The 22,045-nt window shown below is 41.5% G+C and overlaps 2 protein-coding genes and 1 long non-coding RNA gene across 4 annotated transcripts; 2 read left to right on the top strand and 1 right to left on the bottom strand.

Annotated features, from left to right (window-relative positions):
* The first annotated feature begins 337 nt into the window (after window positions 1–337).
* nudt5 (nudix (nucleoside diphosphate linked moiety X)-type motif 5) lies at window positions 338–4,694 on the top strand. 2 transcript variants are annotated; one of them, XM_034577671.1, is made up of 10 exons: window positions 338–433; window positions 768–841; window positions 1,666–1,733; window positions 1,826–1,878; window positions 1,957–2,064; window positions 2,629–2,724; window positions 2,852–2,953; window positions 3,287–3,295; window positions 3,391–3,444; window positions 3,559–4,694. In XM_034577671.1, the coding sequence occupies exons 2-10, from the start codon at window positions 776–778 to the stop codon at window positions 3,666–3,668; spliced, it is 666 nt and encodes a 221-aa protein (XP_034433562.1). In that variant the 5' UTR covers window positions 338–433; window positions 768–775; the 3' UTR covers window positions 3,669–4,694. The 2 variants fall into 2 exon arrangements, with proteins under 2 accessions (XP_034433562.1, XP_034433563.1); XM_034577672.1 differs by having other exon boundaries at window positions 409–433; window positions 730–841.
* A 1,140-nt stretch (window positions 4,695–5,834) lies between these two features.
* fbxo18 (F-box DNA helicase 1) lies at window positions 5,835–21,722 on the top strand. The gene is made up of 21 exons (XM_034577665.1): window positions 5,835–6,180; window positions 7,995–8,162; window positions 8,327–8,775; window positions 9,520–9,656; window positions 9,754–9,901; window positions 10,307–10,488; window positions 10,582–10,656; window positions 11,200–11,291; window positions 12,113–12,281; window positions 12,549–12,768; window positions 12,857–12,944; window positions 13,035–13,130; window positions 13,232–13,368; window positions 13,992–14,088; window positions 14,253–14,419; window positions 15,704–15,779; window positions 15,897–16,091; window positions 16,853–16,978; window positions 17,436–17,542; window positions 21,054–21,188; window positions 21,555–21,722. Exons 1-21 carry the CDS (start codon window positions 6,162–6,164, stop codon window positions 21,699–21,701), a joined length of 3,030 nt encoding a protein of 1,009 aa, XP_034433556.1. The 5' UTR covers window positions 5,835–6,161; the 3' UTR covers window positions 21,702–21,722.
* Window positions 9,257–12,211, bottom strand: LOC117756995. Its single transcript, XR_004613014.1, has 3 exons — window positions 12,074–12,211; window positions 11,221–11,349; window positions 9,257–9,594 (listed from the first exon to the last, which is right to left on the bottom strand). It is a non-coding gene; the product is annotated as an uncharacterized LOC117756995 (long non-coding RNA).
* Window positions 21,723–22,045: the final 323 nt, after the last annotated feature.

Below are 22,045 nucleotides of genomic sequence, written 5' to 3' on the forward strand. Positions count from 1 at the left end.
AGCAAACCCGCTGATTTTAACATAGATCGTCTATGAGAAAGACTTGACACTCAGTACCTTAAAAAACTACAGACGTAACTCCGGTTCATTCTTACAATAGAAGACGAAAATCTATTTTTGATATGAAACAAGAATTTGAGACAATATTTTAATATTTATAATTCATTTGGTGTTGTTTTGTTTATGTCAACAAACAATATTTGGCTAATTTATCGTAAATCATTCTATAATATAAGTAATGTTAAGCCACAAATGTAATTTAATAATCTCTTTAGTCATTATATGATATAATCTACACTAACAAATTTTAAATCAATAAATGCAGTCTTTCAGGAAACTTAACTTGGGTGATGTTTGCCCTACCGGAAGTGCTAGCGGAGTGACACATCTGTACTTCTCTTCCACCACCACTGACGCGAGGCTGCAGTTTCACGTGAGTTCACTTTAGTTGTTTTCCACCTTTTTCCCCCAGATTATTTCCAAAGTTTTAAAAACACACGAGCTTCAAACGTGTTGTCATGTGGAGCGGCTAGCGCCTAGCAGAGAAGCTAACCGCAGCTGTGTCTGTACACGTTCCCCTCGGTCCGAGTTGGCTCTGTGTGTTGCAGCAGCAGCTAATTGAGCAACACATGATCACAAACCTCCCGTCCCGACCACAGGCTGTTTCTAAAGAGGTCTGGGAACTGTGGTTTGTAACTGAATCCTCGTCTAATGTCGTGTTCCAGTCAGGTTTGAAGTTGTCTGATTGTCTTCTCGTCCGTTTGCAGTCGTCCTAATGTCAACAATGAACAACTCTGAGGAGCCCAAAGTGACCACAGCCCCACACATAGTGAAGGAGGAGGTACGGTTGGTTTTTCCACGAGAGGATTTCGCCACTGAACCAAACTGGATGCGTCAGCCTATAATAATATCTAATGTGCAGATACAGTGTACAATACAACACATCTTTGGTGTTTAATATATAATTATGTATTTATTTATGCCCTCATTTCGTCTAATATTGGAATTTTTGTGAGTAAAAATATTATGGATGTGAAAAGAGTCAAACAAAATGAAGTCAAAGATATTTCAAATAATAAAGTGATTCTAGGACACTCAGTGTTCCATCAGAGTTGAATCAACACCTCTAAGCAGACTATTTTAAGAACAAGCTTCACAAACCTGTGTTTACTTAACCTAACCAGTTTCTGATGAGTGTCACCGTTGCTTTACCTCACAGCTTAGATTGAACTGGAGGAGGAACCGTACAATCAGACCTGATCGCTTTTCCCACATTGATTCAAAAATCAGATGCTTCTGCATGATGTCTTTCTGTCATTGCTTCCTCACTGCTGTCTCACAGATCGCCACAGATAAGAAGTAACCATCAACTTTTTAATATAGAATAAAACTGCAAAGTCGATGTTCATCACATTCATTTTTCTTAACACTCTTCCTTGTATGGAGCTTTTAAGCTGTGAAGCGTTGTGATCACTAAGTGACGCGTTAATAATAAATAATAAAAACTTGAATTTATAGAGCCCCTTTCAAGAGACCCAAGGACACTTTTCATGTTTCACTCGGTAAGAAAAGAAAACAATCCACACAAAGATATGCTGGGGCTTGGGTTTCGTACCTCTCAGGTCGTCCTAGCTCAGTGTCTTCATGCTGCCCTCTGTGTTCCAGCTCATGGCAGCGGGGAAATGGTTGAAATTGGAGAAAACAACATACGTGGACCCAGCTGGAAACACCAGGTACTGCTCTATAACTCACTAATACCCCCTACAAAAGAAAACAAAGCTGCTTCTCCTTGAGCTGCTTTCACTCCCTGTTTTCCTTCCCCCAGAACCTGGGAGACTGTGAAGAGGACAACGAGGCAGACCCACATAGAAGTGGACGGTGAGCAATATCCGTCTCTTTCCCTGTGTTGTCGGCTTATATTCCAGTTCTTCAGAGTTTAACACGATTCTCCTGCAGGTGTGGGAATCATCGCCCTCCTGAAACGGACACTCCATAAAGACTGTGTAGTGATGGTGAAGCAGTTTCGTCCTCCTATGGGATGCTGCTCTCTGGAGTTTCCTGCAGGTCAGGCTTCTTTCCCCCCTCACATGCATGGACATTTAGTTTGAACTGTGGAAGGGACTCAGGGAGCACAAAGTTTCAATGTTTTGTAATCGCACATAGGCTTCCTAAACACTGAGTAATTTGCCTTGCATGTCACTATAGCAGCTTTTAGACATGCACTGAACTCCGGATAATCACCTGGAGTTTCTCCTGCCACTGCCCCAGTAAAAACTGGGATAATGTCTGAATGAGCGAGTGAGAACACAGAAGGAGATCCTCAAAGCGATGTTTCTAACAGGCGACAGACATAAAAATGAAAAATGAAACAAAGAATATAATTATGTTAGTGGTGCCATACATGCATAAAAGTATGTGTAGTAGTGTGGATGTGTTGTAAACAAAAAGGTAATCTCTGAGCAGAGAATCTCCTGCTCTGGAGAAAGTCCAGACCCCAATGTGCAGACATCTACTCAGTTCATGTCTGAAAACGATTGAAAAGTCATTTGATAACCAGCTTTGCATGCTATATAGTTTGGTTTCAACCGATACAATGGTATATATATTATCTGTGTCTGCTGTGCTCAGGGTTGATCGACGAGGGGGAAACGGCAGAAGTTGCTGCCCTGAGGGAGCTGAAGGAAGAAACCGGCTACAAAGGCGAAGTAGCGGGAGTTACCCCAGGTATCACCACAAAGAGAGATATTGAACACCCGATACATCAGCTGCCTCTCCTGCTTATCTCTTGTTTTCAGGTGAAGTCTGGGTGTGTGTGTGTGTAGTGTTGTTAATCTTCTTACTTTGATGGTAGTGACCTGCCTGGACCCCGGGCTGTCTAACTGCACCACTCAAATCGTCATGGTCAACATCAACGGAGACGACATGGAGAATATCAACCCGACGCAACAGCTCGGTGAGCAGGATTCAAACATTCATGCACCTACTGATTCATTTATTCGTCCCCTTACTCTTGTTTCATTAAACATTTACTCCTCATCCTCTCACACTTTCTAATCCTTTTATTTGCTCAGTTATATGATTTAGTCTCTGGCTCATTTCATTCCTGCCACCTCTTACTCTTTCCCTCATGTGGGAACACTTGCACCATGTTGGTCATCATTTAATCGTCGGCTGAGTGCACTTCTAGTTTTAAATGATTTCCCCAACAGTAGGGTTTTGTGTCATGAATGTGTTTGCATGTAACATATAAATGGTATTAACCATCTTCTGTTGTGTTCTCCCACAGGCGATGGAGGTGAGTTACATTTTCCCACTTTTTCAGAAATAATCTTTTTTCTTTCATAAGACAAATCATCAGACATCATCACCACTTGTATCTTCTCTCTCCAGAATTTGTAGAAGTCATTCTTTTACCTCTTGATGAATTCCAGACGAAAATAGACGGTGAGACCTCGGGGGGGGGGGGGGGGGGGTTTGCAGAGAACTTATCACGAGAGCAACAGGATCAAGCACACCATCGCAAAAAACGCTAACATACTTGTTGGTTCGATTTTGCAGATCTGATGAAGAAAGAGAAAATTGTGGTGGATGCTAAAGTTTACATCTTCGCCATGGGGATGGTTCAGGCCTTCTTCAAACCGAGGGAGCTCCCTGTCCTGAAGCAGTGAAGCGTCCCGGGGATTGAGGGGAATAATCGTCTTTAATCATATTCCTAGGGCTCCTACACAGGACTGGAAAGATTTGAAAACGCACTATTAAAGAAACGGTTGATATCCCCACTCTAATAAGGCCTCATGTGACGAATTAGACTTGAACTGTGGCTTTAGACCCCATGTAACCACACACAGTATTTTAATATTTTTTCCATTGAGCAACATGGCAGAAGATGCAATGAAATTGAACACGACATTTATGAAATCAAATCATTAAAATCAAAGTCTTCAAAAAAAAAAAGCCTTGGTTTAAGAAACTGAGCCTATGAAGGAGCCCTGGTTACGCTACATGTCCTGGACGACTGTTTGCTCTCAGCATGGAGGAACTGTTAAACACCGTGAGGCTGCACAATCCGGTGGCCGAGTATTTGCACGCTTAAGGCAGAATACGTCTCAGGCTTTAGTCTTGTATGCCTTAAGTGACTAACAGTTGTTTACAGGTTTTTATGAGATTATAAGTAGTTTGATAGGATGAAATTTGTTTGGATTTTTTTTTTAATCTTGTAATTGTGAAACATTCCTTACATGCCCTAATATAGGTTTTGCTGAATATATGGAGGGAAAACTATCACCTCAATCCATCTAAACACTTAAAACTGGTTATTTGTTTGATATATTCATTCTTTTTCTCAACTATAACTTTGCAAATAAGGTTTTGGTTTCAGTCTCCAAGAATCAAAGATTTGGATACAAACATTTAACAGAGAGTTCTATCAATCTGCCAAGTCACAAAATATATCCTGCAATGTATTAAAAGTAACATATTTTGGACTATTAACAGTTTTAACTAAATGAGGTTTGTTTGTTTTTTCTTTTTGACTCCATAGTAAATGAGCAACAGATGTACTGTTCTGATCAAATCCGTAACTGACCAAAAGGAAATATCCTGTGCTGTGCCTCTAACCTCATTACGGTGCAATTAACTGTGATGCTGTAATTAGTCTAGAAATGACTGACGAATGAATAAATGCCATACTACCTTTGCTCTGTGGGCTTCTGTTCTTTGATTTGTTTGTCAGCGTGATTACACAAAAACTACCAAACAAAATTCCATGAAACTGGTGGAGTTGAGCCCATTAATCAGGTGTCGCCCATAAGGACGACAGGCTACACTGCGTCTTTAGCTTAAGGTCCAAATTCTGGAGAGCACAAAAACTGTGGATTTGACTCTTAAATTACAGTTGATGCATTTTCCTTCAGTGCTCCTTCTCTCCCCTGCTCTTCTTCCTCCTCTGCTGTTGATAGCCCCTTCATTGCTGCAGTGGCAACAGAGCTATTTATGCCCGCACACAAAGGCATGTAGTGCAGAGTGCACACACAATTTGCAGCTAAGCCATATGGCATGTGCACATTCTAAAAGAAATGAGGGACACAAGGTCTTTTAAGTGTTTGTGTTTTTACTTGGGGAGAGTAGCTGCTGGGGTGTGTGTGTGCGTTTGTGATATTGAGTTAACTTGGTACATTTCACTTACTTTCACTAAGTCTTTTTTTCTGGTGCAGTTTGTGCTCACACTGTTTATTGATTGGTCGGTGTGTGTCTTTCTGCCTCATCAGGTAGGAACGTTCTATTCAAAGTGCAGACTGATAGCAGGTATAGATAGCAGCATTCTTTGCTTCACCTTTGTTTCTTATATTAATTTCGCATAACTCACAAAGACATAAATAATTACAAGATTTATTAGTATTAGTTCAGGCTGGACAAAATAGCCAAAGACTATATCTAAATATATATGTTAATATGAGTGGATATCGATGATTATCCAGATAAATGTCACGTTATTTCTTTTATATTTTTACCCTTGAGTGAAGGTTGTGGTTTTAAACTCTTCTTCTTTATGAGCAGAGAATGACAAACACTACCTCCTCACAGTGCTCAAACAATATTTATCGATATATACAAGACTTGTGTTCTATTGCTATTGATAAATCATATTGTGGTGATTGATATTGTTTTGTTGTCCAGTCCTAGTTTCAGTATAAATCTGCTTTCACACATGCACCAAACTTCTCTACACATTATACTATTATTAATTTTTGATCGCTCCGTTCATCACAAACAAACCGAAGTATAGTTTTCTGCCAGCAGGTGGCGACACTGCACCTTTAAGCTAGTTTACCGGTACAATTCAAAGAAGAGGAGAACAAGTCGCTGACCAATCATATGCCTTCTTCACTCACGACTCAAACTTTAGACCCGCAGCTTCTAGCTTCTTAGAAGTAGATTCTCGCTTTTCCTTACGAACACACATCAACAAGTCGGTAATGGTGTTTATTTAATCTGTTAAAAAAAAAAATCAACGAGTGCGTGTCACAGCTGTGTCTTTTGAAGAAACGGGAGGAACATCCTTGACCAAGCTAGCAACAGTCACTGTTTACTTTCATGGAGCCTACCCGCTAAGGACGGAGAGATCCTGCTTGGCTTTGTTTAAATGTTTGGTAGACCCGACGATGGAGGTGGCTGTGAAAGGTTAGTAAACTCGTAACAAAGACATGAACACACCTCCTAGGTTTTGTTCTAAGTTCGGCAGTTCTTCAAAAGGTCACTTAAAGAAATGTTCACCTGTACTAAGGAGAAAGGGGAAACCAAGGTCTTATGGGTTTAAGTCACTGGCAAACTGTTCCTGGTGTCTTTTCTCGCACCGCCCACCCTCCTCTTCACCACTTCTCTCCTCTTCCTCTTCTTTACCACTTCTCTCCTCATCCTCTTCTTCCTTCACCAGTTATCTCCTCTTCACCACTTCTCTCCTCGTCCTCTTCTTCCTTCACCAGTTATCTCCTCTTCTCTTTACCACTTCTCTCCTCGTCCTCTTCTTCCTTCACCAGTTATCTCCTCTTCTCTTTACCACTTCTCTCCTCGTCCTCTTCTTCCTTCCCCAGTTATCTCCTCTTCCTCCTCTCTTCACCACTTCTGTCCTTTTCCTCCTCTTCACCACTTCTGTCCTCTTCCTCCTCTCTTCACCACTTCACTCCTCCTATCTTTGACACTTCACACCTCCTCCTCTTATCTTTACCACTTAACTCCTCCTCCTCTTATCTTTACCACTTCACTCCTCCTCCTCCTCTCTTTACCACCTCTCTCCTCCTCTTCACCATTTCTCTCCTCTTCCTCCTTGTAGCGCCGTAAACCCCAGATAAGGGGTGAAGGGGGGGCTGTCTGGCACTGAAAAAGAAAAAAGTAGATGAAAATGTGCCTTTTATCAACAAACAGGTTCTACAACAGAAAGACAAAAATATCCCTGGGAAATGCAAAAAAAACCCACTAAACCATACTGGAGAAGGAGAAAAAAAAAAAGCACAAAACTAGAAAGATCTTCAGCCTCACCGGAAGCTGCCAACTCCTCTCTCCCCCTCTCACGACTGGCTGGCATTTTGCTTTATAGCCTCACCTGCCTGGAACCTACCACCTCTGCTGGTAAGTATGAGGTGAGCTAAACAGAAAGACAAAGAGAAACCACAGTCAAGACTAGACCAAGTTTGGACTCTGGGCTCCTGCTGTCCTCACAATTCAACCTATCTGCAAAAATACAGCCGATAAATGCAATAGGTTGACTAAAATGTAATCGAACGCAGCAGACTTCACCCATTCTCTGTCCCCTTGAGTCTGCCCAGCTCCTCCTCTCTCACAGACCTGATCGTGCAAACCTGTTGTCACTCTCCCTGATCGACCTGCTGATCTGACCCCACCTAGCTGGCACAACAACAACAAAACAGAGCAACATCAACAACATAACAGAATAAACTGTCAACACAAACTTGCTGTAAAAACAATACAACACACAACTCAAAACCAGGTTATCTACAAAATCTAATCGATAGTCAAAATTCAAATAATAATCAAATGACCAAATGTTTTAATATAGGGAGACAGGGCCGAGTGAAAAAGAGGGAGAAAGCACCCTTTTCACACTCCTCCTCTCTTCACCACTTCTATCCTCTTCCTCCTCTTCACCACATCTTTCCTCTGCCTTCTCTCTTCATTAAAAAAAAACTAATTTCACTTTACTCTCCCTCCTCTCTTCACCTCACCACTTCTCTCCTCTTCCTCCTCCCATCACCACTTCTCTCCATGGACTCCATCATCGCCTCATTGTGTTGTTGATGTGTTGGCTGTCTCTCTGTAACATTTTAAGCTCTGTTGTTATTTGGTGCTACACTGACTAAACAGTGTGTTTTACCTTTGTAGATATACTAATAAGTAGCTGACAGTATGTAGGAACAATCCCAATATGTTAGCTTGTGCCATGCTGGTGTTACTGAATTTTGTGTGCTTTGGTTTCCAAGCAAAGGTCAAGAGGAGGCACCTGAACGCAAACGAGTGCGATGAACTGGGACAGAGTGCAGAGGGCACTACTGCCCTTACCCAGCCCCACACCTTCAACCAGGGGCAGGGCAGCCGTGACCCCAACCAGTGGCTTTTCCCCAGAACAACCAACAAGCGACAGAAGTGTGGTAATGACACTTTTTAATATCACTGATTGTCAAATTAAAGAAACACCGAAAGGAGGACATCCGTGCATGACATATATTTATGGACTGTTTTATCCACTGACCTTTCTGTTGTTTTATTCATAAAATTGATGATAGATCTTTGTCCTTTCTCTTTCACTCTCAAGGGATGGTTTCACAGCCTCAGCTCAAGGATGAGGAGGAGGAAGAGGAGGTTGATGAGATTGATGATGTCAGCCTCCTTGCTGCTGCATTCTCTTCAGAAGCTCAGGAAAGGGACGAGGAGCAGGAGGAGGTTGACGATTCCTCCCTGCTAGCTGCTGAGGAGAATGTGGATTACCTGGAGGGAATGACGGTGGAAATGTTTGGGGTAGATGATGACTTTGAAATATGTGAAAGAGACAATCACAACAAGGAAGAGGAGGTGGAGGCCCTTCCTGATGCTTACTATGGGCTGGTAGGCAGAAGCAAGGACCTGCTGCAGCCCCAGGGCTGCATAGACGACCTTCCAGTGGAGGTGCTGAGGCAGGTGCTGGGCTACATCCCTGCCCAGGACCTCTACCGCAGCATCAGCCTCGTCTGCCATCACTGGAGGAGCATTGTCCAGGACACCAAGGTGAAACAAAACACAGTTTGTACTGAAGTTCATCTTCACATACACTCAGGCATTAGCATGAATATTAGTGAAACAAATTTAAAGAGAGCTTGTCCAGAAGTAATGTCACATTTTTATGATTTATCACTCTGTGCACTTGACAAAAGAACATTGGTAAAAACAAGGCTTTTAGCACATTGTATAACCCATATTGACACATAACAATTTGATTCAACATCTTCTGCCCCTAACCCTCGACCATAGTGAGGGAAAACTACCCAAAAATACTTTTAACGGGGGACAAAACAGAAACTTCAAAGGAGTCGCAAGTGAGGAATGTCTCTCCCAGGATGGACAAAGGTTTAAGGGTACAAACGACCCATAATGCAACACTGTAGAAGACTGTTACACTGTTTCAACAAGAATATCTGTTATTATGAATAAATAAGTAGTTGTTTAGTTCTGAAAAACTAAACCTATATAACCTCCATTTTTTTAAAGCACACTACGCATAGTCTTTTCCATTTAGTCAGTTATGTCACTGCGCAAAAACCCTCAGATACTGCACCTAAGTCTTATAGGGCATGTGTATATATACAGAGGGAAGGGTTTGAGCTGATTTTTTGTCATTAGAAAAAAAATGTGTGTTCACCTGATCAACTTTCCTACGTCTATATAGATATATCACATGACTTTCTGTCTAAAACTCAGAGGCAAAGTTAAGCTCACCAAATGAACTTGGACGTTGTGTGTTTCTCCTTTCAGTTTTTGCCCTTCAAGAAACAATACTACCGCTACATGATGAGAGAGAAGGACGCCGAGCTGGAGATGTTGTCCAACCTGAAAGACAGCAGCATAACAGATCCAGCATTGTCACAGCACAGCATACGGCACCTCGTTGTGTAAGTCTGCATAAGAAAGGGAAGGCTGGCATATATTTTCATATGTTGACTGTGGTAAATATCCTAACTTTGTGTGTGTGGGTGTGTGTGTGTTCAGTTTGATGGCTCAACATAAGGTTGGAGAGCGGGTGAGTCCCGAGGACGTCCTGGTGTGTGTTAAGAAACATCGCCTCTTTCCTGAGGCTGAGGCCTCCATCAGATTACGTATTCCTGATATTCAGAAGTACTTTAACCATGGCTCTGAGGTACAAATCACACACATAAACAAAACTCACAATTCCTTGTATAATCAGGTGTAGAAAATTAAGTTAAATGTGTCAAAATGAGGCAGATGTGGTGTCAACTGTGTCTTCAACTGACTCAAACACTTTTTACAAGCAACTTATTTTACGAGTTCTAAGTATTGTAAGGATTGATCCCGGATTTTTTTTCCTTCATTAACATTGCAAGATAGAACATTTTTCAACATTTTCATTAATTTCTCAGAGAAAAATGTATTGATCTTGATGAAAAACATTATGAGTGTGTGCAATTTGGTGTGGATCGAAACAAAGATCCGGATCTAGTCAATTAAAAAGTGGTAAATAAGGGATAAATGATAACTTTGAGAAAAATGTGAAATCTTCACATGATTCATGTCTGATCTCCAGGGTCCCAACCCATGTGCAGCCATGGCGATCATATTGATCCTAAGTGAGAATGTTGGTGACGTGCAGGACTTGGTGTCTCTACTCTCCGGATGCATGTCGCACTCCGCCATTACAGAGTACCTCAGCCACATGGCCATGATGTTGCTGGCCTTAGAGAGAAGTCAAATCCAGATAAGTAACAGGTAAAACTCCCAAGTGTCCCCATTTATCTTCCCACATCCTTCATCACTTCATGTCATCCTCCCCATGATTTTTCTTCTTCTCTGCCTCTTCAGGTTGCATTACAATATCTACTACGTGCTTCACCTGATGGAAAACGGGCCCTTTTCTGTCGGATCCACTCAGAATGGGTGAGAGCCAAAATTTTGTCTGAGATATAAATGAATCGTACTTTGTTTATCATTCATAATATCTGCAGTGTCGGCTCACCAGTATTTGACAAATTAAAGATTCTTTATTTGATTACTGTGAGCACTACCATTGATAAACAGAAATGAACCAAATAGGTTTTATGTTTATAAACAAATCTAAACAAACTAAACAAACTCTGCGGCCTGTGGCCAAGTTATGTAATCAGTATGTGTCTGGAGTCAGTATATTTGATGTTAACATGACTAAAGCCCTGACCAGATCCTGCATGATTTTTATGCAGATTGCAACATGTACATATCAATTAAAGCCTTATTGCTTTTGCTGGTTTTCTAAAAGTACCAACATTTATCCATAGAAAGCTGAACTCATCATGTTGTTTCTTGTTTGGTTTGTTATCAATGCCATTAAAGGTAACTGTGGGTCACTCAAGCTTTTTAATGAATGAAGTACAACTTGTAATAAGTATATGAAGGATATTCGTTTTAGTCTTAACATTTTGTGTGCGCGTGTGTTTTTGCTAGGCTGCCTCAGATTCAGCTCACCTGTGAACAGCAGCACATCCTCAGTCACGACATCCAGGACGACCATGTGGTCAAGATCATAGCTTTTGCAGGTACGTGGAGTTGGTGGCGGTGTGATGGTCACTGCTCCTCATGGCACATTCTGCAGTCCTTAAACTCACAGAACACACCAACATTGGTTTCACTGACCAGTGGATCTGCAGGATTAGAGTTGGAAGCACACAGTGGTTCTTCTGACCAGTGGAAAATCATTGAATCGCACAGATAGAAATTAGTGAGTGTTGAAGTGAATAGTTGATCCTAAGTGAGAGTGTTGTAGGATAAATGTGATAAATACAATATTGTTGTTTGCCATTATAAATGGGATACAGACTGCTTCATAAAACCAACACAACATAACAACACAAGTAAATGCAGGAACCACAGAACAACCAATTTAACACAACACTGTAGTTGCACTATTTCCTGTTTGTGTAAAACAGACCCTTAACTAGATTTAATTACACAACATCTGAAACATCACCAGGGGGCGTTCTTTCTCCTTTAGACAGTTTATCCATACCACCCGTGATTCTAAATCTTCATTTGTTTTATCATGTAGCGACAGGTTTCTTTGAGCTGCATGTCAGCTCCAATGTTTTCCGAAGAGCTGGTTCAGATGTCTAATATGAAAATGTGATGTCTTGATTATTTCTCATCATGGGGTTTTTGCAGACATTTCTCTGCTGTGTTCTGGTACAAAGTGTCTTCAAAACTCTGGTAACATTCCAGGAGGTAGTCTGAAAGTCTTAAATGTGTCATTGAAACACATGAACTGCCTCTAGATGTGAAAAAGGTTATCAATAAGTTTCAATCAGTGCCAGTGTGACGCAACCCATCCTCAGAATCTTATCTTCAGTGCTGTCTGTCGCAGGTACAGGAAAGACGACCACATTGGTGAAGTATGCCGAGCAGCGGCCCCACCTCCGCTTCCTGTATGTGGCTTTCAATAAGTCAGTGGCTTGTGAAGCGGAGCGCCGCTTCCCCAAGAATGTGGACAGCAAGACCGTCCACTCGTTGGCCTTCAGTGATGTCGGGCGGATGTGAGAACTCAGATAACCCTAACCCAGATACTCAAGTCGAAGTCATACATTTAGACTGTTTTGTGTTCATGAAGACAAACTGTCTAAATGTTTTGCTAAAGAAACTCCATTCCTCTGTGGATATCTGTTTGTCCATTTATATCCAGTGTGACATACAAGCACGGCAGCAGAATTATCTTGGACTTGCCCTGGTTTCTGTAGAAACTTGTACCTAACGGACAGCTGTTTATTTTCACTTCCTGTGCTCTGCGGTTTCCCCTGCATCAGGTATCATAATCGTAAGAAGCTGACCTTTAACCTGAAGCCGTTTACCATCAGTTCTGTGCTGCCTAAAGGCCGAGGTGGCTTTACCAAGGCCAAAGTGTTGACCACGACTCTCAACACATTCATGGCTTCAGCAGACCCGACCATCTCCACCAGCCACGTCCCCAGCACCCACGTAACTAGTCTCGGCAAAAGGACGATTATAAAAGATGATGAAAAATTGGTATGAATGCATACAGCTGACACAACTTTGTGCTTTTAGTTTCATAATAAATTATAAAATGTAACTGTCTTTTATTTTGAAATCCTAGTTGGTTGTCCATGATGCACGGACGATATGGAACAAAATGAAAGATCTCGATGAAAAGAGAGCACAGGCATACTACATGACCCATGATGGTAAATCAAAAAAAGTGAATGTATAAAATATCTGTTTATAATCTGAAGAGAAACAATGCAGCCATGGTAACTGGAGCTTTTCATTCAAAGGTTATCTCAAATTATGGCAGCTCCAATCCCCAAAACCCTGCCTGTCTGACCAGTACGATGTCATTTTCATCGATGAGGCCCAGGACTGCACTCCAGGTGATGATAAAGAACAGTTACTGACCTGCAGGATTGTGGAAGAGCATGATTTCTCTTTTGTTTAGTGAGAATGACGACGTCTTCTTTTTCTTCCCTCTCAGCCATTATGGACGTGCTGCTGTCTCAGACGTGTGGGAAGATCCTGGTCGGAGATCCTCATCAGCAGATCTACACCTTCAGAGGAGCCGTCAATGCTCTGCATGTTGTTGACCACACACATATCTACTACCTGACACAGGTAAACGCATACACACTGCAGATAGGAGAAGTTTAGAATATGTACAACATAATAAATAGGGGTGTGTAAATGAATGGTACTCACAAAAACGTTTGAAATCGGTCCAGTGGATTGTCTCTGCAGGGTGTCGCAACAATGTAATGAGGCAACAGCGACTGTGCATGGAATGTCCAGACTTTTATCACATTTTTATTATGGGTCTTTGCTTAGAGTCTGCCGTTTGACAATTGAATTAACTTGGTATTAATCCAAATAGCCGCAAGAGATTTAATCTGATTTATTCCTAATAACCTATTCAAGAATGAGTCCCTGCCTCTTTACCACTTCTCCAGCATGGGTCATTGTCCTTTTAATTTTAGTTAAACCCATTTGCAGTGGTTCCAGTAACTTCTGTTCATTATTTTCTAAATTTGTGAAATATTATTGTTAAATCTGTTCATCTATCTAGAATATATTAAGTTATGTGCAAGATACTGATTACTACGGAAGATTATAAGTGTTTGTTCCAAAGGTTTGTTCATCACCATATTCACTACGATTATTGTTGAGGTTATATTTTTTTCTACATTTTACTGAGTGTTAATCCAAAAAAATGAACCTTTGTGGCACTCGTGTTTATGCAGAGTTTTCGGTTTGGTGCGGAGATCGCCTACGTGGGCGCCACCATCCTCAAAGTGTGTAAGCGAGTCCAGAAGATTCTGGTAGGAGGCAAGCAGAAGGGTAAATACAGCCAATCAGGGCCTTTTAATATTTTCTGTTCTTGAAAAAGTAGGGACACGATTTCAATGCCCCTTAAACTTGATTTAATAAGACATAAAGAGATTATATTGGTCGATTTTTTTTTTAGATTAGACACGCGTGTGTGCTGTCTGTCCATTCTGTAGGTGGTGTGTTTGACCAGACTGCAGTCGAGATCTCAGAGACTGTGAGGACAGGTGTGAGTCCTAACCCGGGGAAGATTGCCATCTTGTCTAGGTGCAATTACAGCGTGTTCAGTACAGCCGTCAGCCTGACAGACGTCAACCCGCACTGCCGGATCCACTTCATAGGAGTGAGTGTGTATAAAAACAGACACGCAAAGAAAGAGCAAATTGAAGGGCACTCATTGGAGGGTATGTCTCCGCCGAGGTCCAACAGTCCTTTTATGAAACCACATTTAAATTCACACGGTCAAGATTTTTATTTGAATCTGCACCAAATTTCTGTCGCTCATTAAATAACAGTCGCCAAAACATACCTGCATTTTTTTCATCAAGGCCCCTGTTCTCAGAGAAATCCTCCAAAAAGTTGGAAAAAATCTATATCTCACAATGTTAAAGAAAGTGGGGGGGAAAATGACTGGATCTGCCCCCTGATCCAGACCCACACCAAAATTCTATAGTTTCTCTGCTGTTCTATACCTCATCCTTCCACTAGGTTTTGTGGTAATCCATCCTGTAGTTTTTGTATAATCCTGCTAACTAACAGACAGACAGACAAACACAGATGAAAACACACACACACACACACACACACACACTTGACATACATCACCACTATTTCTGTCTGACGGTTCGAGTGTATTTGGCTTCTTGTCAAGTGCTTGATCAGAACATTGATAGCGTCTCTCTCTCTCTCTCTCGTTGTCAAGATTACAGATGCAAACAGGAAGGAACATTTCAGACACTTAAATGATAAGAAAAAAAGGCTTTGCACGCACTACTACTGTGCAGACCGAATGCCCAGTGTTCGTATCCTGGATATTTCAGCTTTATTTTTGGAATAGTGGGAGGAAGTGGAGTTGCGTTGTCCATCTTTATATACAGTCTATAGTTCTCTTCCAGGCTAAGATTTCCCTCTACTAACAGTGATTATGCTAAGCTAGGCTAGCCAACTGCTGGCTGTTGCTATTAAAGTGGTAACTATCTTTTCATCAAACTTGCAAAATGAAAAGTCATCAACCTATAGCAAGGTTTACTTACTATTCATAGTTGATTGAAAGCTGTTTTATTTGTATAGCCCATATTCACAAATCGCTATTTGACTCATAGGGCTTAAGGTGCAACATAGTCTGCCCTCAGCAAGAGTGAGGAGAAACTACCAAAATCCCCTTTTAATAGAAAAGAACAAAAAACTGGCAAACCTCAGAGCAAAACCACACGTGACGGATCACTCACAGTGGTTCCGCTCTGATAAGAATTTAGTTTGGGTAAACACATTCAGAATTTGTAATTTTCAGCATAAAATTATCAGAGTTCGAGTTACAACATCAGGTTTGAACAAACTTGAATGCACAACTGATAACTGTAAAAGGCCCTCGTTGATAAAGTGCTCACAGATCTAACTTCTCCCTCAGGATGTTAAAAACATCGGCCTGAATAGGATCCTGGACATCTGGCGGCTGATGCAAGCGCCAGACCAAGAACCAAATGGTAAGGCTCTTACAAATGCACATGCATGAAATAATCCTGCAGATTTTATATTATTATTTCCCTTTTTTAAAGAACTAAACACGCTGACCTTTGCCATTCATGTTACTTTGTCCTCAGTCTTCAAGGATCCCCTAATTCGCTCCTTTGCAAAGAAAAATCACAATTCCTTCTACGCCCTGAAGAAATACATCGATCAGACGGAGGACTTGGAGCTGGCGAGCAAAGTCACCATCGTTGAAAAATATAGGAGTCGAATTCCCCAACTGGTGAAGCGCCTGGAAACCTGCTTCGAAGAAGACTTTCGCAAAGCAGGTTTGCAGGCACACGACACGCTGAAATAATGTGAACTCAAGTGAGAGATGCATGTGTGTTTGTGGGAATGTTTTCAAATCACTCCGACAACTTTAAACTCTCTGTGTGAGAGAGGGGGGGTGCAGATATTTTCACAGCCATAGCATCACTACCACGCAAGATAAAATCCCAAAACTTTACAGATGTACAGAACATCTAAATGAAGGCCAACGTTGAAGATGGGTCATGGCTCAGTACATCATCGTGTTGATGTGCCTTGCGGCCGGCTGTGGTCCCATCACATAATGGTCTCCAGTTTGATATAAACTCCAGTGTGTGTGGTTATTGTAATGAATTAACAGGTCAGCCAGTATAAAAGGTGCAGCTCAGTGAGGCGTTCTCAATAGTTTTTGGGAAATAACAAAGCTCCGTAGCACAGAGGAAAAAGATACGTCAGATTTTGGCTACACAGACACCTCCGTAATAACAAGTAAAAGGGATTTGCTGACACTGAAAAACAGAATACTGTGATTCTTACACCTTGAAGAATGATTTTTTTTTACCTGTTTGAATTACAACATTCACCCAGGTACGTGTTTTTCCAGATTCATGTATTTAGTTTTTTGACCGTGAAGACATTTAAAAACAGTCTGAAATGGAATTGTTGAAAAACCCTTCAGAGAGCTGTGATCTGTGGTTTACTGGCAGAAGAGCCCTCTTTACAATCCCTGAAAAACTATTTTGCAATGACAGCTTTTTTTTGCACTCCTCTCATGTTCCAGACTTCATAGTTGGAACAGTCCACAAGGCTAAAGGTCTGGAGTTCGACACTGTAATGATCAGCGATGACTTTGCCAAGATTCCCTCTTCCGGATACATTCTGCGCCACGATCGCAACTTCTCATTTAGTGAGTATTTTCTTGGACAAAACTCTTCTCTTCTACACATTTTATATTCTTTATGTTTCTCTTATTCTGCCCCACACAGGATGATCTGTTTCTGTTTCTAACTGTCTCTTGTGTTTGGATATTACTGTTCAGTGTGTCTGGCTCAATAAAACTGCAGATAGAAGCTATTTGCAGATGTGGTTTCCTGCTGATATACATATATATATATATTTGTTACGTAGCCAGTAAATGGCAATCAAGGCTCTTTTTGATAGTGTTTATGTTTTTATGTTTAAAATGATTGACCAATATATTGCCATATTGGCCACATTATTGGTGGTGGACTAAGAAGTTCACATGCTATGGTTCAAATTTGGACAAAGCATCAAGTACTGACCAGTAGAAACTATTTGAATACTTTCAGTGTCAGCCCCTCTTGTGGGAAGTTGTTATATTTTTACTTCTCTTTCCGGTTCAGCAAAAATTCCTGACGATGAGTGGAACCTGCTGTATGTGGCGGTGACTCGTGCCAAGATGACGCTGATCATCACCAGGAGCATCTACCAAATCCTCACAGTGGCTGGGGTAGGACATGTCAGACAATGCCCCTCACTTTTTACTCTGAATGCTTCCTCTGTTGTATTCATTACATATACACACATACACAGATACTAGTATATATATCTTTTTTTATTCCAAGTGTGTCTTAGAGATGACCTCTCACTTCTCGTGTAGCTACTTTTAATAGCTATTGTTATCAATATTGCCTCTGATAACACGATAACATGAGAGAGGAGGTGTTCAAAGAACAATCTACTTTGAGTTCAACTTTTAGAACTTGAAGTTCACCTTCAGCCTCCACAGCCCCAAGTTAGTGACCTGGTGCAAAGTGGACCCAGTGGATCTGCTGCTATTTTCAGATTTGTAAACGGCAGATGTGGTGAAACGAGCCTAGCTAAAGTAACAAAGGCATCAGTGGGTATAATGACTAATGACTGTTGCGTTCTCAAACTCAATCTGAAATATGACAGAGCATCATTGGAACTGCTGGACGGTGGAAGTGATTTGGAAGCTGCATACCGCTCAGTAAAAATACTGTTAAGGAAAAAATAATGCGTTTGCTTTTTTTACTTAAAGATACAGTATGTACGATTTGTAGGGATCTACAGTATTAAAGTATTCATACGTGTACATACATAGTATTAATAATTGTGTTTTCATTAATGTGTAATCACCCATCAATATCTTTTTGTTTACATAAACGTATGAATGAGCCAATAAGAACTGCTGAAAGTACCATTAAAGTAGTTCTACCATAAAAATCTTAAATGGGACATAGCATGCCCATTTTACCACAAGTTGATATGGTTCCTTGGGGTCTTAATGAAATGTCTGTAACATACTTTGGTCAAAATACCACAAGGATCATTTAAAACAGCACCCTTTTTACCCTGTATAAAACAGCCCTCCACAGAGTGACCTGTTTTGAGTGCCTGTTCCTTTAAATGCTAATGAGCCAGCTCCCCCCTCCCCCTCTCCCCCCATGATTTTAAACAATATAAATTACATATTTTATATGATATAAATTATCAAATATGCATCCCATACTTTGTATTCCCCTTCTGTTGTCCTGGAGTTTTAATTTTCCCAATCACATAATTAAATGTCCCCCTCTGCCCATCCACTACAAGCACACAAGCAGACAGACAGAGAGAGAAAGAGAGGTGGGGGGGGGGCTATGAAGACCATCATTTACCCCGAACCCCGACATTCAACGGGTACAACAACAAGCGGAGAAAGCAGAATCGCGGGCTGACCAGCGCGGAGAAATGCTCGTCCCGTGTGAACAGCCAGGCGGCTGCGCGCTTGAGAACGGCGCTGCGCTGCCTCGCAGCCTCGCTGCGTCCGGTGTAAACACGGCGTAACGAGTGTGGGGGGGGCGGGGGGGATGAGGTGGGGGGTGGGCCAAGGCCATGTAGGGAGACTTCCAGTGTATTGTGACGACACAGTACACAGGAAGCTCATTCCAGTCACTCAAGCATGACGTTTCTGACTTAGAGGAACCATAACAAGACGCGCAAGTGTTTTTTTTCCAGAGTTTTTGGGTTGGTAGACATGCCAGATACCCACATTAACCTGTAGAAGCACTAACAAAGTGGAATTTCCATGATATGTCCCCTTTAACAAATCGCTTCCATAGACACCAGGAACCAAACTGTAGCTGAGTCAACACTTCACTGTTTGAACTTCTCTTTGCTTGTTCCCACTTCTGTTTCCCACTTTGTATGAATCGATGTCTATTGTTGTCATCTTCCGTCACATGGAAGTGATTCACTACCACATGTTAGAGGTCAGATACATTTCAAGATAATAATTACGAATATGGAAACAAAATGATTCCTCCAGGGAAGCCGTCCACCTCACATTTCTGTTGAACCACATAAACTCGCATCAGCACCTTTTCTGTGGCGTAAAAACAGAAAAATCTTGTTGTTCCACTGTTGGAGGAGAACCCATTTACAGCAGCACACTACCCGTCTGTCACAGCAGACACATCACAGAAGCAGCACTGTAAATAAATAAAGAATTATACATTTAATAATATTACATTTAGCTGCTTACTGGGACCCTTGACTAGAGCACCTGTGTGTTTCGTGCTGTGTTGACTTGCAACTCAATGAGGGAAATCTTGCAGGGGGAAGGAATGAAGCCTTTCTGGAGACAGGTGACGTCTATTGGATGCATCAGGGAGACCAAGCTACAGAAAGTTAACAGTTGTATTGGCATCACCAAATCTGAGCTGGCCTTGCAAAAAGGAGAATTATAATCCCCCCAAGTCACAGTGGCCATACACCATTAGTAGTCATGTGGAGCTCCTCTATTGGACAAATATATCTAAACCTTGGCTCATCTCGCCAAACCATTGTTGTCTTCTCCACCTGTGTCTTTGATTTTTTTGTGCAACAAGTCTGTTGAAATTCCTATACCACTAGAATGCCAGGTGTAGAGGTTACTTTAACAGGGTTATTGCACTCCTGCCGTCCAGGGCTTTATTATATAATAAAAAGTCAATAAAATGGCCTTTATTGTATATACTACGAACCCGGTTAAAGCAACAGCCCAGATGGGACTAGCACTAACCCATCCACAACGAGGGCAGGACAATTTCATTTTTCAACACTACACCCGGCATTCTATTGGTTTGGAAGAGCTGAAGCTGGAGCACAGGACATCAGTCCAATCACCAAAATATCTGATTGCAAGCGCACAGTTTGAGCACAAACAGAGCAGATCTGAACGTGAAATCAATAAAATAGGAAAATACCCAGATTTATTCACATACTTTCGAATTAACTGGAAGTCTAAAATCAAAATATATTCAGTTTACTGTCTATAAAGACAAGGAAAGTGTCATTGAGGCCAAAGTCTCCACTTTGCTGCACTCAGCCAACAGATGTCTTTCTGACGCCCTCCTCTAGAGAACAACTGGGGCCAGAGACGGAACCAGAATGCAACATTCTTGGCAACAAAACACAGATTAGATGCATATGCAAGAGCCCAAGCTTCTGGAGTGTGTATAGACCCATGATTCAATGAGTTCAGTTTGGGACCCCCTCTTTGTCGAGCCAAACAACCGGCACAGCAACATGAACTCAGATTTATCTGTTAATCTCTGAGGATGACAGAATCCTGGAATGTGTTCTGCATGTTTGCAATCCCACAGGTTTGATGAGTTTGTACCGGAAATATTTGTCGCTACTGGTAACGTTCATCTGTCTAGGTCTAAGGATTTGTTGTGTTTTTACAGTACAGACAACATTGAGTTAAGCTCAAATTTACTGAAAAACCAAAAACAGGCTGAAATGGGTGTAATGCAAACAGCACAACTGCTCATTGAGACTAAAACTAATTCTCTCAATAACAAAGTTTAGATCATTTAAACTGGCGTTATGTGATTTTGAAAAAAAGCATACACCAAAGGCCTGTACACTTAAAAATATTTTTAAAACAAAACTATGAATATATCGCTGTTCCCTTTTTTGTACAACAATCTAAACTGTGTGCCGCAATCTTTTCTCCACCACATCATCAACAGGAATACTTCTTGAAGTCGCAGATGCCCAACTCCCTGATGAAGGAGGGCGAGGTGCTCCCTTGCTCTGTCACCAACTGTCCCAACTGCATCCAGCCAGACTCAGCGTTCATCATGTCCAAACAACAGATGAAATTTGTAAGGAAATATCTAACCCTCACTTATACCTCTTTTCCACCAAAATAATAGGGTGTACGCAGGTTTTTTTTTTAAGCGTAAACCCCTTAACCGCCATGAAAGCGCCGCTGTCTCACCTCACTGTTGCAGACAAGAGCCAGATGTTAGTGGGGGGGGTTTTGACCAGTGGAGAAGGGGCTTGAGATGCAACATATTCTAACGCCTCCTAAATCCTAGACTGTGTACAACCAGGAATGTATCGTTGGCCTGAACTGGCCATTTCACAACAGAGTTAGTGTTAAAATTACACTGTCAAGTCTTGTGTTGTTATACCTTCAGCTCGCTATGATTTCTTTTTAAAAGCCTCCCTCATTTGTCTGTATCTAGACTGATAGCGAGTCCAAAGGCGGCCCGCTGTGCGAGGGGTGTGTGTGGCAACGCGTCGGACCTACAGCCTTCCTCATGACTGATGACCTTCTCTCAATGGCTGAAATACCAGGACAATTTGTCCAGCCTATGGTCCGTGGTTTCTAGAGCTATTTCCTTTTTTTTTTTAAATGTTTTTATTTGTTTACGTCCAGTTGTTAGTGACCTTCAATGCACTGTTCAGGATAGGAACAGAGAGTATTAATGTAAGGTGCTCTCCAGCGATCACTGCTTACTGACTCTGCCACGTGATCTTGTTTTTTAAAACTGTTTCTCTGTGTTTATTTCTCTCTGTGCAATAAATGGGATTGTTATTTAATGTACAGTTGAGATTATCAGCCAATAGCATCCAGTGCTACTCCGGAGGACTGACATTAAAGGAGCAACGTGTTTCCATGCAAACATTGACTCAAAACATAAATCTGCTGACAAATGGGTTTACAAGTGTATTT

This window comes from Hippoglossus hippoglossus, chromosome 23 (genome assembly GCF_009819705.1).
Source record: "Hippoglossus hippoglossus isolate fHipHip1 chromosome 23, fHipHip1.pri, whole genome shotgun sequence".
Taxonomy (NCBI): Eukaryota; Metazoa; Chordata; class Actinopteri; order Pleuronectiformes; family Pleuronectidae; genus Hippoglossus; species Hippoglossus hippoglossus.

Excerpts from the sequence above, each read along its gene's own strand:
- nudt5 (XM_034577671.1), top strand. The coding sequence starts at position 776 with ATGTCAACAATGAACAACTCTGAGGAGCCCAAAGTGACCACAGCCCCA. Across the intron at positions 1,879-1,956 it reads GACCCACATAGAAGTGGACG|GTGTGGGAATCATCGCCCTC; the intron begins GTGAGCAATATC and ends ATTCTCCTGCAG. Across the intron at positions 2,725-2,851 it reads AGTAGCGGGAGTTACCCCAG|TGACCTGCCTGGACCCCGGG; the intron begins GTATCACCACAA and ends CTTTGATGGTAG.
- fbxo18 (XM_034577665.1), top strand. Across the intron at positions 14,420-15,703 it reads GCCGGATCCACTTCATAGGA|GATGTTAAAAACATCGGCCT; the intron begins GTGAGTGTGTAT and ends CTTCTCCCTCAG. Across the intron at positions 21,189-21,554 it reads CCAAACAACAGATGAAATTT|ACTGATAGCGAGTCCAAAGG; the intron begins GTAAGGAAATAT and ends GTCTGTATCTAG.